Source organism: Bufo gargarizans, chromosome 10 (genome assembly GCF_014858855.1).
Source record: "Bufo gargarizans isolate SCDJY-AF-19 chromosome 10, ASM1485885v1, whole genome shotgun sequence".
Lineage (NCBI taxonomy): Eukaryota > Metazoa > Chordata > Amphibia > Anura > Bufonidae > Bufo > Bufo gargarizans.
Window position 1 is genome coordinate 64,102,842 of NC_058089.1, and position 17,003 is coordinate 64,119,844.

At 42.6% G+C, this 17,003-nt stretch overlaps 1 protein-coding gene across 2 annotated transcripts in view; it reads left to right on the plus strand.

The window, feature by feature from the left end:
• Window positions 1-17,003, plus strand: part of BBS1 (Bardet-Biedl syndrome 1) — a 331,388-nt gene that overhangs the window by 79,920 nt on the left and 234,465 nt on the right. For both annotated transcript variants that reach the window (XM_044270034.1, XM_044270035.1), the window contains exon 5: window positions 14,819-14,865. In XM_044270034.1, coding sequence (XP_044125969.1) covers window positions 14,819-14,865 — 47 coding nt within the window. The remainder of the gene's footprint in view (window positions 1-14,818; window positions 14,866-17,003) is intronic.

Here is a 17,003-nt window from a genome sequence, read left to right on the forward strand (position 1 = left end):
AAAAAATGAACGGCACAGATTTCTTCATTCGCATCGATCAATGTGGATGAAAAAATCTGTCAAAAAATGTGCAAAAAAAAAAAAGAGGGGAAAGGCGTCTGCCAGGACATAGGAGCTCCGCCCAACATCCAAACCCACTCAGCTCGTATGCCCTGGTAAACCCGATTTCTCCATTCACATCAATCGATGTGGATGAATAAATCATTGCCGGAATGTTTGTATATAAAAAAAAAAAAAAAAAAAAAAAAAAAGTGTTTGCCGAAGCATATGAACACCACCCCTCAGCTCATAAGCCTCGGCTATCTTTTTTACTGCAAAGGAGAAATCTCGTCTTGCAGCGCCGCATACACCGACTTTTGTGTAATCTGACAGCAGTGCAATGCTTCTGTCAGAATGTACATCAGTGCTGCAGCTGGTTGATCGCTTGGTCCACCTAGAAGGTAAAAAAAAAAAAAGCGAAGTACAGGAAGCCGCTGCGATTAATAAAAAAATATCCAAACAGATTATTTTTTTTATCGCCGCAGCGCTTGTGTAGTGATTGTGCAGTGATAAAAAAAAAAAAAGAATTTGTCACTGCGGCGGGGCGGGCGTGGGTCAACGCACGTGTGGGCGACCGATCAGGCCTTATAGGGCAAATACTGCGTTTTGGGTGGAGGGCGAGCTAAGGTGACCCTAATACTATTATAGATCTGACTGTGATCAGTGCTGATCACTTACAGATATTATAAAGTACCAATGCTGATTAGCGATACGCTAATCAGCGAATCAGTGAGTGCGGTGAGGTGGGCTGGGTGCTAACTGAAGCTAACTACCTACCAAAGGGGCCTAAACTAACCTAAACCTAATAGTCAATACTGGTGGAAAAAAAAGTGACCGTTTACACTGATCACTTTTTTTCCTCTCACTAGTGATTGACAGGGGTGATCAAGGGGTTAATTGGGGTGATGGGGGGGTGATCTAGGGCTAAATATGTTGTACTTGGTGTACTCACTGTGATCTGTGCTCTCTGCTGGGACCAAACAACGAAAAGGACACAGCAGAGAGCACAGAAGCCATTTAACACATTGTATTTATAAATATAATGTGTTATATGGCTGGTGGTTCGTTATTTTAAAAGTCACCAACCTGCCAGCGCTGATCATTGGCTGGCAGGCTGGTGACCAACTCCTTCTGCGACTTTTGCCGACCCGCACTGCGCATGTGTGGGCCTGATATGCGCGTAGTCTCGTGAGATGACGCATAGATGCGTGATGGAGGAGTAACCCGGCGGTCCGCAGGACGCATCCCTGCGTTAGGCGGTCAGGAGGTGGTTAAGGGGGTTTGGGAGCTGAGGTGGTTAAACCGCCACCTCTCAGAATCGCAGGACGGTGATTGGTGGTGTATTATCACACCACCGATCACCGTCCATTCCTGGTTATCGGGGCATCAGGTCTGAATTGACCTGTGGTTTGCTGTGATTGCTTACAACGGGGGGGCGGGGGTCACAGGACCTCCCTGGGCATTGTCCCACGGTGCCTGCTGATTGATTTTATCAGGCACTGGGTTACGATCACTGCCGGCTGTGCGGCGGTTATCAGAACTACACATGACGTACCGGTACTTCATGTGTCCTTAAGTACTGGGACATCATGCCGTACTGGTACATCATATGTCCCTAACAGGTTAATACTCATGTAATTGATATGTATATGACCAAATAAATGTTTTTGCATTTTATACAGAATCTATCTCCTCCATAGCAGAAGGAGGTGTGCCTGCCCTATTTATTATTGATATTTTACTGTGCAAGCCTCACCATGAGTCTAAACTTTCAGACTTCTTCAGGACACCCTGGGAGTTGTTGTGCACCCCCGGGTCTCTGTGCACCCTTCACCCCCCTCCTGCACCCCCGGCCTCGGTGCACCCTTCACCTCCCTACTGCACCCCGCTTCTTCCCTGATGACTCCAGTCAGAACTTCTCACAACTCCAGGCTCTCGCTCTGCCCCTCCCCGGGAAGTTGTTTAAGTTCTCCCTCCGTCCGCAGCCGAGTCCCCGCTCTTACTTGGAGTCAGGCTGCCGCTGGCCGATCCCGGGCTGAGCCCGGGAAGCGTGCAGCTAAGTCTTATCTGCGGGCAGTCACCCACTAAAAATAGACATGATGTCACTCCGGAGGGGCTCCTCTCCGGGATACGCTGGAAGAGTCTTCATACAGGAAAACTGAAACCCTGACTTAGTCGCCTGCGCCGCTTCCTGGGACATAAGGCGTGTGGTGGAGAGCGCCTAGCGTGCATGTGAGCGCTGCCACGTACATGTCCTGTGTGACTCCGCGGCCAGCTGACACTGACAGCCAGTGGGTAGAGGGAGTGATGTCACTCTGCTTGACCCGTCATGTGCACCGCATGTCACCTTGTTAGCCTCGCGGTCTTAACCCTCCAGTGGCTGTGCCCGGCTGCTAGTGTGCTGGGAGTAAAAATAAATAAAAAATGTATTTATAAAAAAAAAAATACAAAAATTGGGAAAAATTTGCAAATTTCCAAGTTTCAATTTCTATAATACATAGTAATACCTACTAAAATAGTTATTACTTTCCCCATATGTCTACTTTGTTAGGATCATTTTGGGAATTACATGTTATTTTTGGGGGATGTGTAAAGGCTTAGAAGTTTAGAAGAAAATCTTCTTTAAATTTCTCATCAATTTTCAAAAACCAACTTTTTAAGGACCAGTTCAGGTCTGAAGTCACTTTGTGAGGCTTGCATAATAGAAATCACCCAAAAATGACCCCATTCTAGAAACTACACCCCTCAAGGTATTCAAAACTGATTTTACAAACAAAGTTAACCCTTTAGGTGTTCCACAAATATTTATGGAACATAGAGATACAATTTAAAAATTTCACTTTTTGGGTAGATTTGCCATTTAATATTAGGTATCGCCGAATCCGTTTCGACTGGCTTTATAAAAATATCACATGACCTAACCCCTCATGTGAACACCGTAAAAAAAAAAAAAAAAAGTGTTCACCTGAGAGGTTAGGTCATGTGATATTTTTATAGAGCCGGTCGATACGGACGCGGCAATAACTAATATGTATACTTTTTTAAATTTACTTAAGTTTTACACAATAACAGCTTTTTAAAACAAAAAAAAAAATTATGTTTTAGTGTCTCCATATTCTGAGCCATAATTATTATTTTTGGGCGATTGTCTTAGGTAGGGGATTAGTTTTTTGCAGGATGAGGTGACGGTAAGATTGGTACTATTTTGGTGGGCAAGACGCCTTTTTGATCGCTTACTTTTTGTGATGTAAGGTGACAAAAAAATGGTTTCTTTAGCACAGTTTTAATTTTTTACGGTGTTCATCTGAGGGGATAGGTCATGTGATATGTTTATAGAGACGGTTGATACTGATGCAGCGATCCCTAATATGTCAACTTTTTTATTTTTTACCAATTTTACCAATTTTTTAAAACTTTATTTGGGGAAAATTACGTTTTTGTTTATTTTTACTTTAAACTATAAATGTTTTGGGAGGAAAACTTTCTTTTTTCAACTTTTTTTTGGCTCAACTTTGGGACTTTAACTTTTGGGGGTCTAATCCCTTTTACAATGCATCCAATACTTCTGTATTGGAATGCATTGGCTTTATGAGTAATACTGTGTGTGTATTACTCATACAGCTTCCGGCCTTTGAGATCCAGGGGGCTGGATCTCACAGGCTCGTCACAGGAAGGCAGCTCCGATGCCTCAGGAAGGTCCATACCATCGGGTCCCTCCTACAGCCCCACGGGGACCGGATGGGACCGCCGCTGCCGCAGCATTGAAAAGCTGCAAACCGTAGGTCTGAATTTACCTACTGTTTGCGGCGATTGCCGACACTAGGGGGTCACAGGACGCCCCCACGCATTTAGCCCAGGTGCCTGCTCAACGATTAGAGCAGGCTTCGTGTTCCGATCACTGCTCGTCGAGCGGCGGTGATCGGAAATACACATGACGTACCAGTACGTGATGTGTCCGGAAGAGGTTAAATATCAGAAATAAGGGTGTGGCTATGACATTACTTAATTCTCTTAGGATACGGGGGTGTATGCCATCTGGTCCTTGTCGATTTGTCTATTTTAGTCTTTTTAAGACGCCACTATACTTCTTCCTGGGAATACAGTGGAGAAAAAAGATGTAATAGCTTTGCTTTCTCCTCATTGCTGTCTGCAACTCCCCCTTTATCACTTTGTAAAGGGCCGACACCTTCAGATTTATACTTTCAACCATTTATATAGTTGAAGAACATTTTAGGGTTAGTTTTATTTTCTTTGACAGTGAATCTCTGTCTCTAGTTTGGCTGCTTTTATTTGTCTTTCTTATGCTATTTTTCCCTTATAGTTTTTCAATGCTTACTTGCCACCTTCCTGTTTCAGTGATTTAACCACCTCCGGACCGCCTAACGCAAGGATGCGTCCGGAAGGTGGTTGATTTACTCCTCCTGGACGCATCCGTGCGTCATCTCGTGAGACGCGAGATTTCGGTCACAGCTGGCCCGCGCATGCGCATCGCGGGCCGGCAAAAGTTCAAGGAGCATTTCGTCAGCAACCTGCCAGCCAATGATCGCGGCTGGCAGGTTGCTGATTTTTAAAAAAAACAATGACAAGCCAGATAGCAGATCATATTTGTAAATATGATCTGTTATATGGCTGCCCTGCTCCTCTGCTGGTCCTTTTCGTCGGTTGGATCCAGCAGAGGAGCAGGCTACACAGTGAGTACACCAAACACCACATACTAGCCCCAGATCACCCCCCTGAAGACCAATTAACCCTTTGATCGCCCCTGTCAATCACTAGTGAAAGGAAAAAAGTGATCAGTGCAAACTGTCACTTTTTTTCTTCACTGGTATTGACTGTTAGGTTTTAGGTATAGTTTAGGCCCCTTGGTTAGGTAGTTTAGGGATCAGTTAGCGCCCAGCCCACCGCACCGCAGTCCGTTATTCGCTGATTAGCGTATCGCTAATCAGCATTTGTACTTTTATAGTATCTGGAAGTGATCAAAACTGATCACGGTCAGATCTATAATTGTATTAGTGTCACTTTAGTTCGCCCTCCACCCAAAACGCAGTGTTTGCCCGATCAGGCCTGATCGGTCGCCCACATGTGCGTTCACCCACGCCCGCCCCACCGCAGTGACAAAAAATATTTTTTTTTGATCACTGCACATTCACTTTACACGCGCTGCGGCGATAAAAAAAAAATCAGTTTTAATATTTTTTATCAACCGCAGCGGCCTCCGGTACTTCGCTAGCCTGCCATTTGTAAGACGGGCTTGCTTTTTTTCTTGGGTAGTCTCAGGGAATACCCCTAAATTTAGTTGCCCAAATGTCAAACAGGGGGTATTCTTCTGAAGAGGCCTACAGGCTTCTGACCCAGTCAGATGAGGAATGGGAACCCTCATCTGATGAATCTAGCGGGTCAGAATACGAACCTGTAGAAAGCAGTGGCTCTCTGACCCAAAGTTCGGATGAGGAGGCTGAGGTCCCTGATAGCACCAGGTGTACCCGGCCCTGTGTCGCTAGACCACAGGATCCGCTTCAAGAGCAGCAGAGTGGGGCTGGCGCTGTCGGATTATGTGGTGAGGCATACACCAGCAGCGCAGCCCTTCCTGGACCTAGTACCAGCACTGCCGTAGAACATGGTGAAGTAGCGAGCACCAGAAGGGCAGTTGAAGCTGGTACGGTGGCACGTGCAGTAGTGACCCCGTCGCAGCCACCGCAAAGATGTGCCCGTAGAGCCCCTAGAATCCCTGAGGTGCTGGCAAACCCTGATTGGCAGTCCCCAACTTCAGCCGCACCTGTAGTTCCCCCTTTCACCGCTCAGTCTGGAGTTCGGGTTGAGACAGCTCAGATCGGTTCGGCCCTGGGATTTTTTGAGCTGTTCTTGACTGCGGAGCTCTTAGACTTAGTTGTGGCAGAAACAAATCTGTATGCCACACAATTTATAACCGCTAACCCGGGAAGCTTTTATGCCCAGCCTTTCTGGTGGAAACCAGTCCAAGTTTCCGAAATAAATTTTTTTTGGGGCCTTCTCCTCAACATGGGTCTAACTAAAAAGCATGAATTGCGGTCATATTGGTCCACGAACCCAATTCATCACATGCCCATGTTCTCTGCTGCTATGTCCAGGACACGATTTGAGACCATCCTGCGTTTCCTGCACTTTAGCGACAACACCGCCTCCCGTCCCAGAGGCCACCCTGCTTTTGACCGGCTCCACATAATTCGGCCCCTCATAGACCATTTCAACCTGAAATTTGCAGATTTGTATACCCCAGAGCAAAACATCTGTGTAGACGAGTCCCTGATACATTTTACCGGGCGCCTTGGCTTCAAACAATACATCCCAAGCAAGCTCGCCCGGTATGGGGTCAAATTGTATAAGCTCTATGAAAGGGCCACAGGCTATACCCACAAATTTCGTGTCTATGAGGGAAAAGATCAGACCCTGGAGCCGGTCGGTTGCCCTGACTACCTGGGGAGCAGTGGGAAGATAGTCTGGGACTTGGTGTCACCCTTATTCGGCAAGGGGTACCATCTTTATGTGGACAATTTCTACACAAGTGTGGCCCTCTTTAGGCATTTGTTTCTAGAACGGATTGGCGCCTGTGGTACAGCGCGAACTAGTCGCATGGGCTTCCCCCAACGGCTCGTTAGCACCCGTCTTGCAAGGGGGCAGAGGGCCGCACTGTGTAACGAAGAACTGCTCGCGGTGAAATGGAGAGACAAGCGTGACGTTTACATGCTCTCCTCCATTCACGCAGACATGACAATACAAATTGAGCGAGCAACCCGTGTTATTGAAAAGCCCCTCTCAGTCCACGACTATAACCTTCACATGGGAGGGGTGGACTTCAATGACCAGATGTTGTCTCCGTATTTAGTTTCCCGCAGAACCAGACGCTGGTATAAGAAGGTGTCTGTATATTTAATTCAATTGGCTCGGTATAATAGTTTTGTTCTCTACAGTAAGGCTGGGAGAACTGGATCCTTCCTCAAATTTCAGGAAGAGATCATCGAGAACCTCCTGTACCCAGGAGGTTCCGTGGCCCCATCCACCAGTGTAGTTAGCCGTCTACACGAGCGACATTTCCCCAATGTCGTTGCTGGTACCTCAACCCAACCGTCACCCCGAAAAAGATGTTGTGTCTGTAGCAGGAGTGGAATAAGGCGTGACACCCGCTATTTCTGTCCTGACTGTCCTGACCACCCTGCCCTATGCTTAGGGGAGTGTTTCCGGAAGTACCACACACAGGTACACCTAGCATAGTGATCATCTCACCAGGACAGGCACACAGGGCTATTAGGGCCCATTCACTCACAGCTGCTGCAAACGTCTCCTTTCACCTGGGACAAAGTGCATAACGCACTTCACCACATCTTTGGGCGATTTGCGCTTTGCACATTGACCCATGGGGAAGGAGAGGTTTGTTCTATAAAGGTAAAAAAAAAAAAAAAAAAAAAAACACCAGTAAGCAAAAAGGTTAATGTTTAGTTCAAAAAGTTAAAGTTTATATGTTCAGTTCCAAAGTTAATAAAATTATTGCCTTGCGGCCTGTTTTTTTTTTTTTTTTTTTTTTTTTTTTTACCTTCCAGGTGGACCAACCGATCGACTAGCTGCAGCACTGATGTGCATTCTGACAGAAGCATTGCGCTGCTGTCAGATTACACGCAAGTCGGTGTATGCAGCGCTGCAAGACGAGATTTCTACTCTGCAGTAACAGATACATTTGCCAAGGCATACGAGCTGAGGAGGAGGCGGCGTTCCTATGCTTTGGCAAACACTTTGTATATCAAAAAAAAATAAAAATTCCCGGCAATGATTTATTCATCCACATCGATTGATGTGAATGGAGAAATCTGGTTTGCCAGGGCACACGAGCTAAGTGGGTATGGATGTTGGGCGGAGCTCCTATGTCCTGGCAGACGCCTTTCCCCTCCTTTTTTTTTTTGGGCAGAGATTTTTTCATCCACATTGATCGATGCGAATGAAGAAATCTGTGCCGTTCATTTTTTTCTTTCAGCCCAGAGGCTGAACGGAAAAAAAAAATCTCATTACCTGTATGCGCAATATAAGGAGAATAGCAGAAACTCCTAATTCTGGCCATACATGTAATGATTGCAGAGACCCTCAAATGCCAGGGCAGTACAAACACCACACAACTGACCCCATTTTGGAAAGAAGACACCCCAAGGTATTCGCTGAGGAGCATATTGAGTCCATGAAAGATTTAAATTTTTGTCCCAAGTTAGCGGATAGTGAGACTTTGTGAGAAAAAATTAAATAAAAATCAATTTCCGCTAACTTATGCCCAAAAAAAATAATTCTATGAACTCGCCAGGCCCCTCATTGAATACCTTGGGGTGTCTTCTTTCCAAAGTGGGGTCACATGTGGGGTATTTATACTGCCCTGGCTTTTTAGGGGCCCTAAAGCGTGAGAAGAAGTCTGTGATTCAAATGTCTAAAAATGCCCTCCTAAAAGGAATTTGGGCACCTTTGCGCATCTAGGCTGCAAAAAAGTGTCACACATGTGGTATCGCCGTACTCAGGAGAAGCTGGGGAATGTGTTTTGGGGTGTCATTTTACATATACCCATGCTGGGTGAGATAAATATCTTGGTCAAATGCCAACTTTGTATAAAAAAATTGGAAAAGTTGTCTTTTGCCAAGATATTTCTCTCACCCAGCATGGTTATATGTAAAATGACACCCCAAAACACATTCCCCAACTTCTCCTGAGTACGGCGATACCAGATGTGTGACACTTTTTTGCAGCCAAGGTGGGCAAAGGGGCACATATTCCAAAGTGCACCTTTCGGATTTTGCAGGCCATTTTTTACACATTTTGATTGCAAAGTACTTCTCACACATTTGGGCCCCTAAATTGCCAGGGCAGTATAACTACGCCACAAGTGACCCCATTTTGGAAAGAAGACACCCCAAGGTATTCCGTGAGAGGCATGGAGAGTTCCTAGAATTTTTTATTTTTTGTCGCAAGTTAGTGGAATATGAGACTTTGTAAGAAAAAAAAAAATTATCATCATTTTCCGCTAACTGGTGACCAAAAATAAAAAGTTCTATGAACTCACTATGCCCATCAGCGAATACCTTAGGGTGTCTACTTTCTGAAATGGGGTCATTTGTGGGGTTTTTCTACTGTTTGGGCATTGTAGAACCTCAGGAAACATGACAGGTGCTCAGAAAGTCAGAGGTGCTTCAAAAAGCGGAAATTCACATTTTTGTACCATAGTTTGTAAACGCTATAACTTTTACCCAAACCATGTTTTTTTTTTGCCCAAACATTTTTTTTTTTATCAAAGACATGTAGAACAATAAATTTAGCGAAAAATTTATATATGGATGTCGTTTATTTTGCAAAACGTTACAGCTGAAAGTGAAAAATGTCATTTTTTTGCCAAAAAATCGTTACATTTTGATTAATAACAAAAAAAGTAAAAATGTCAGCAGCAATGAAATACCATCAATTGAAAGCTCTATTAGTGAGAAGAAAAGGAGGTAAAATTAATTTGGGTGGTAAGTTGCATGACCGAGCGATAAACGGTTATAGTAGCGTAGTGCAGAAGTGTAAAAAGTGGCCTGGTCATTAAGGGGGTCTTAGCTAGCGGGGTTGAAGTGGTTAAAAGCTTTCTTTTTGTCATTTGTTACTTTCTTTGCAATTCTATTTATCCACATAGTTTTTTTCTTGTTCATTGCCCTTTTATTCCAAGGTATGTACATCTCACAATTAGACTTTAGAATGCCTTTAAAAATATCTAATTTGTGGCTTTATTTTTCCTTTGAGGACATTGTCCTAGTTAGTTAGGCCAATGGCCTAAATTGGCTAAATTTAGCATTGGTATTTTTGTTCTTGCCTGAAGAAACACTCTTTTGAATGACAATTGGAAGGTTATTATTTTATGGTCAGTCTTTCCCAGGTGTCCCTCAACCTGCAAATCTATTCTGTCAGGTCTATTGGTTAATACTAAGTCCAGTATGGCCGTCCCTCTAGTCGGGTCCTGAACCAGTTGGGAAAGGTAATTGTTTTTGGTTATTGCCAAGAACCTGTTTCCTTTGAGATATACAGGTTTCAGTTTCCCAGTCTATATCTGGGTAGTTGAAACTCTCTATAATAATGACCTCCTGATTTGCTGCCTCGGTGGTTTATGATAAACTCTTATGCGTATTTTATTCCTTCCATGTTTTTGCCTCCATGTATTTCTACCCACAGTGACTCTATATGTTCATGTCCCTCACTTGTATCTTCCCTGAGTGGGGACTTTACATAAAGGCAAACCCCCGCTATTCTCCGGTTTTGACAAACCTTCCTAAACAGACTGTGACCCTGTACGTTAACCGCCCAGACATAGCTGTCATCCAGCCATGTCTCAGTTATTCCCACACGTCCCTAATTCCAGTTTCCCGGTTCTATTAGTCAGGCTTCTGGCATTTGTATACATACAATTGAGAGGTTTATGTATATTTTTTTACCGTACACCTTTCCTTATGAACTGTTCTAGTCCCTCCTTCCTCTCCTTCTTTAGTTCCATTACCTTGCCTCCGGTCTCTATCTGCACTATCTTCCTCTCCTATAATGTAATTACCCTTCCCCCCAGTCCCTAGTTTAAACACTTTCAACCTTCAAGCCATCTTCTCCCTCAAAACAGCTACACTTTCCCAATTGAGGTACAGCCCATCTCTCAGCCCAATTCTCTGGGAACCCAAACCTCTCCTTCCTTCACCTATTCTTGAGCCACTTGTTCACCTCCCTAATCTCCCGCTGCCTTTCTAGTGTGGCTCGTGGTACAGGTGAAAAGGACAATTGTGCTCCTTCCCTTCTGAGCCATGCTGTGTGCCCATGCAGAAAGTTGTGACCAAATATTGCCATATTCGTAAGAAATGGTATGACAGTTTTTTTGGCGCTTTATTCTTCTGTTAACCCTTGTAAAATTGAATTGTTAGCTAAAACTACATATCATTGTTAAAATGTATTTTTTTATTTTCATGCTCTATTAAACACCGGCGTTGTCATAATGCTCAGTGAACTACTCTACCCCTATGTTTAATTCGTTGAGAAGTGTAGTTTCCAAAATGGGCCTTTTGGTCTTATTTTAGAACTTCAAGACCTGTGAAATGGTGCCTGAAAAACTTTCTAAAAATGAGTCCCCCGAAATCCACACTGTATACCAAACTTTAAAATGTCACTTTGAACACTTTGAGGGGTACAGTTTTTAAAATGGGAAGATTTGTGGGGTGTTTCTTGTAAATTTTTATAATTACTTCTAAATTTATAAGCCAACGCCAACATAAGCTGTGACTACCTGGCTTAAAAGCAGGAAAATTCTAATATGGAAAATGGCTAATTTCTTATTTATATAATTATTTATCCTTATTTATATTGATCGAAATTCACCACTAGCAGAAAGTACAGTGTATAATGAAAAGACCCTGAATATTGAATAAAAGTTATTTCCACGATATGTCAGGTTTGAAGGGCCAAAATAGTCTTTGTCTACTTTTATGTAGAAATGCTAGTCCAGTTTTCTTTTGCTACCCCTTTTGCAACTTTATTTTTTATTTTTTTTTGTGAGTTTGAAAAGTCTGATAAATCTGGAGTGAAATTATTCATTTATTTTAGCAAGCCACACCCATTTTTTTTATTTTTAGCACTGGAGTAATGGAAAAAATAAGTTGCTACATTTTTGCACAAAGAAATCCGAAGTTATGGGCATAGGTTGTAATAAATTCCCAACTTTGTGTCTGTTTACTTTTCTCTATAGCTGCTCACTCCTACTCTTCTCTACATATACATTTATGTTGTGCTTTTTAATGCTTTTAAAAAAACATTAGAGATGTTGCTTCTTAGGTAACATAGTAGCATAGTACATAAGGCCGAAAAAAGACATTTGTCCATCCAGTTCGGCCTGTCATCCTGCAAGTTGACCCAGAGGAAGGCAAAAAAAACCCTGTGAGGTAGAAGCCAATTTTCCTCACTTTAGGGGAATAAAAATTCCTTCCCGACTCCAATCAGGCAATCAGAATAACTCCCTGGATCAACGATCTCTCTCTAGTAGATATAACCTGTAATATTACGCTCCAGAAATACATCCAGGCAATGGATTCCTTTATTGTACTCACCATCACCACCTCCTCAGGCAGAGAGTTCCATAGTCTCACTGCTCTTACTGTAAAGAATCCTTTTCTATGTTTGTGTACAAACCTTCTTTCCTCCAGACGCATAGGATGTCCCCTCGTCACAGTCACAGTCCTGGGAATAAATAGATGATGGGATAGATCTCTGTACTGACCCCTGATATATTTATACATATTAATTAGCTCTCCTCGCAGTCGTCTTTTTTCTAAAGTGAATAACCCTAATTTTGATAATCTTTCAGGGTACTGTAGTTGCCCCATTCCAGTTATTACTTTAGTTGCCCTCCTCTGGACCCTTTCCAGCTCTGCTATATCTGCCTTGTTCACTGGAGCCCAGAACTGTACACAGTACTCCATGTGTGGTCTGACTAATGATTTGTAAAGTGGTAGGACTATGTTCTCATCACGGGCATCTATGCCCCTTTTGATACAACCCATTATCTTATTGGCCTTGGCAGCAGCTGCCTGACACTGTTTTTTGCAGCTTAGTTTGCTGTTTATTAAAATTCCTAGATCTTTTTCCATGTCAGTGTTACCGAGTGTTTTACCATTTAATAAGTACGGGTGACTTGCATTATTCCTTCCCATGTGCATAACTTTACATTTGTCAGTGTTAAACCTCATCTGCCACTTATCTGCCCAAGCCTGCAATCTATCCAGATCCCTCTGTAGTAGTATACTGTCCTCTTCAGTGTTAATTACTTTACACAGTTTAGTGTCATCTGCAAAAATTGATACTTTACTATGCAAGCCTTCTACAAGATCATTAATAAATATATTGAAGAGAATAGGGCCCAATACTGACCCCTGAGGTACCCCACTAGTGACAGTGACCCAATCTGAGTATTTACCACTAATAACCACCCTTTGTTTTCTATCCCTCAGCCAGTTACTTACCCACTTACAGACGTTTTCTCCCAGTCCGAGCATTCTCATTTTATATACTAACCTTTTATGTGGTAGAGTGTCAAATGCTTTGGAGAAGTCCAGATATACGACATCCATTGATTCGCCGCTGTCAAGTGTAGAACTTACCTCCTCATAGAAACTGATTAAATTAGTTTGGCATGACCGATCCCTCATGAAGCCATGCTGATATGGCGTTATTTGCTTATTTCCTTTAAGATGCTCTAACATAGCATCTCTCAGTAAACCTTCAAACAGTTTACCCACAACAGATGTTAAACTTACCGGCCTGTAGTTTCCAGGCTCTGTTTTTGGACCCTTTTTGAATATTGGCACCACATTTGCCATGCGCCAATCCTGTGGGACATTCCCTGTCAATATAGAATCTGCAAATATCAGAAATAAGGGTCTGGCTATGACATTAATTAATTCCCTTAGGATACGGGGGTGTATGCCATCCGGTCCTGGCGATTTGTCTATTTTAATCGTTTTAAGTCGCTTTTGCACTTCTTCCTGGGTCAGACGGGACACTTTTAATGGGGAATTTATTTCAACATTCGGCATGTCATCTGACAGTTTATTTTCCTCAGTGAATACATTGGAGGTAGAATGAATTAGTTCAGAATGAGATACACTATATGGACCAAAGTATTGGCACATGCCTCTTAACCAATGAATTCAGGTATTTCGGGGACCTAGTCATGCAGTCTACCTTTTACAAACATTTGTGCATGAATGGGTTATTCTAAATAAACAAACTCACTAAATTTGAGAATGGTACAGTAATAGAAAGTCACCATTGCAAAAGATGCTTCAGGTCTCAAAGCACGGTCCATGAAGGCATTGTTGAGTCATTTTGATGTGGAAGAACATGACTGGCCTGTTGAATGGGTGATCAGCTCCATATTAATGTGTAAGGATTTGTATTCTTGAGGCACTGCTTCGGTCCATATGAGGTATATCGATAGGCAACTGCATACCGTTAATGATTGTGCTTGCACCAACTCTCGTAAGTGCCTTTCAAGCAGTTGACTCTGATTTAAAAGTATGGTACAAATAACAATATGAAACAACAACAAATGCAATGTGAATCACTATGCTCCAGTGCTCCTTAGAATCATATTTCTGTGGATTTGAAGATTATTGAAATAGCTTTATTGACATACAAACAATGTGCTTTGTCTGGTACGTTCCCAATTGTATCTAGTTATTGACATGATGAGATACGTAGTGGACACATGAAATGCTTTCTGTAGGTAAAAGCCTTTTCTTTGCATCTTCAGCTCAATTGAACTCTTATTTGAGCCACAGTGGAACATAGTTTGCCACATTGTATCTCGTTCCATAGACGTGTTGGGCAATAGCTGTATTCTGACCTCCTACTAAGGCTGGAAATCTATATTCATCACTGCCTCACTAAATATGGATTTTACCAGTGAATTCAGACAGAGTGGTCAGTGCAGAGATAGTGGGGGAATGGCTGACCAATGGAGAAAGACATTTTTCTGTAACAAAACGCAGTGTTGGGTAGACTAGCACTGCAATATAATGTCCTATGTAAGTATGTAACATGGCACATTTTATTTTCCGTTCTGATTCTGTATTGCAAAAATCTGTACATGAAATTACATTAAAAAAAAGTCAGTGGATGCAGCATTGTTAATCTTTCCTGATCTATGTGGTTTAGAAACCCTTTTATAAATCGGTTGTCATTAAAAACTATATATTGTGCCTTTTTATTACAGGACAAAATTGACCCTATGACACTGAAAGAGATGTTGGATGGAATCAGGTGGGAAGTTGTAACTGTCCATGAAGTCCTCAGAGTACTGATATAATGAAAGCTACTGCATATCTGAAAAATGAAAATTCACTAAAATGTTGTTGTTTTTTTTCTAAATTGTCTTGTGTAATACATTTTAGATCAGATAAATAGAAATGTTTGGAAGTAGAACTCTGTCTTACATAAAATGCACAGGAATGAGCAGCAGTATGGTATCTGCCACATCTCTGGATGGATAGTCAGTAGACGTGAGACACAACCCGAGGCAGAGATGAATTATTGATCTTTTATTCATGACGTGTTTTGGGGTGCATGGCCCTTTTCTCGAGTCTGAAAGGCAATTGCCATGCAACAGAAATCATATAGTACAATGTTTCAAAAGAAGAGAGGACTAAACCTCGGATCTGGAAGGTGACAGGTAGTTGTTTAGAATATATCCCCAAGGGGGGGGGGGGGGGGGGGGAATATATATAAATATATACAGTACAGACCAAAAGTTTGGACACACCTTCTCATTCAAAGAGTTTTCTTTATTTTCATGACTATGGAAATTGTAGATTCACACTGAAGGCATCAAAACTATGAATTAACACATGTGGAATTATATACATAACAAAAAAGTGTGAAACAACTGAAAATATGTCATATTCTAGGTTCTTCAAAGTAGCCACCTTTTGCTTTGATTACTGCTTTGCACACTCTTGGCATTCTCTTGATGAGCTTTAAGAGGTAGTCACCTGAAATGGTTTTCACTTCACAGGTGTGCCCTGTCAGGTTTAATAAGTGGGATTTCTTGCCTTATAAATGGGGTTGGGACCATCAGTTGCGTTGTGGAGAAGTCAGGTGGATACACAGCTGATAGTCCTACTGAATAGATTGTTAGAATTTGTATTATGGCAAGAAAAAAGCAGCTAAGTAAAGAAAAACGAGTGGCCATCATTACTTTAAGAAATGAAGGTCAGTCAGTCCGAAAAATTGGGAAAACTTTTTAAAAGGGTCCCCAAGTGCAGTCACAAAAACCATCAAGCGCTACAAAGAAACTGGCTCGCATGCGGACCGCCCCAGGAAAGGAAGACCAAGAATCACCTCTGCTGCGGAGGATAAGTTCATCAGAGTCACCAGCCTCAGAAATCGCAGGTTAACAGCAGCTCAGATTAGAGACCAGGTCAATGCCACACAGAGTTCTAGCAGCAGACACATCTCTAGAACAACTGTTAAGAGGAGACTGTGAATCAGGCCTTCATGGTAGAATATCTGCTAGGAAACCACTGCTAAGGACAGGCAACAAGCAGAAGAGACTTGTTTGGGCTAAAGAACACAAGGAATGGACATTAGACCAGTGGAAATCTGTGATTTGGTCTGATGAGTCCAAATTTGAGATCTTTGGTTCCAACCACAGTGTCTGTGTGCGACGCAGAAAAGGTGAACGGATGGACTCTACATGCCTGGTTCCCACCGTGAAGCATGGAGGAGGAGGTGTGATGGTGTGGGGGTGCTTTGCTGGTGACACTGTTGGGGATTTATTCAAAATTGAAGGCATACTGAACCAGCATGGCTACCACAGCATCTTGCAGCGGCATGCTATTCCATCCGGTTTGCGTTTAGTTGGACCATCATTTATTTTTCAACAGGACAATGACCCCAAACACACCTCCAGGCTGTGTAAGGGCTATTTGACCATGAAGGAGAGTGATGGGGTGCTGCGCCAGATGACCTGGCCTCCACACAGAACCCAATCGAGATGGTTTGGGGTGAGCTGGACCGCAGAGTGAAGGCAACAGGGCCAACAAGTGCTAAGCATCTCTGGGAACTCCTTCAAGACTGTTGGAAGACCATTACAGGTGACTACCTCTTGAAGCTCATCAAGAGAATGCCAAGAGTGTGCGAAGCAGTAATCAAAGCAAAAGGTAGCTAGAAGAACCTAGAATATGACATATTTTCAGTTGTTTCACACTTTTTTTATTATGTATATAATTCCACATGTGTTTAATCATAGTTTTGATGCCTTCAGTGTGAATCTACAATTTTCATAGTCATGAAAATAAAGAAAACTCTTTGAATGATAATGGTGTGTCCAAACTTTTGGTCTGTACTGTGTGTGTGTGTGTGTGTGTATATATATATATATATATATATATATATATATA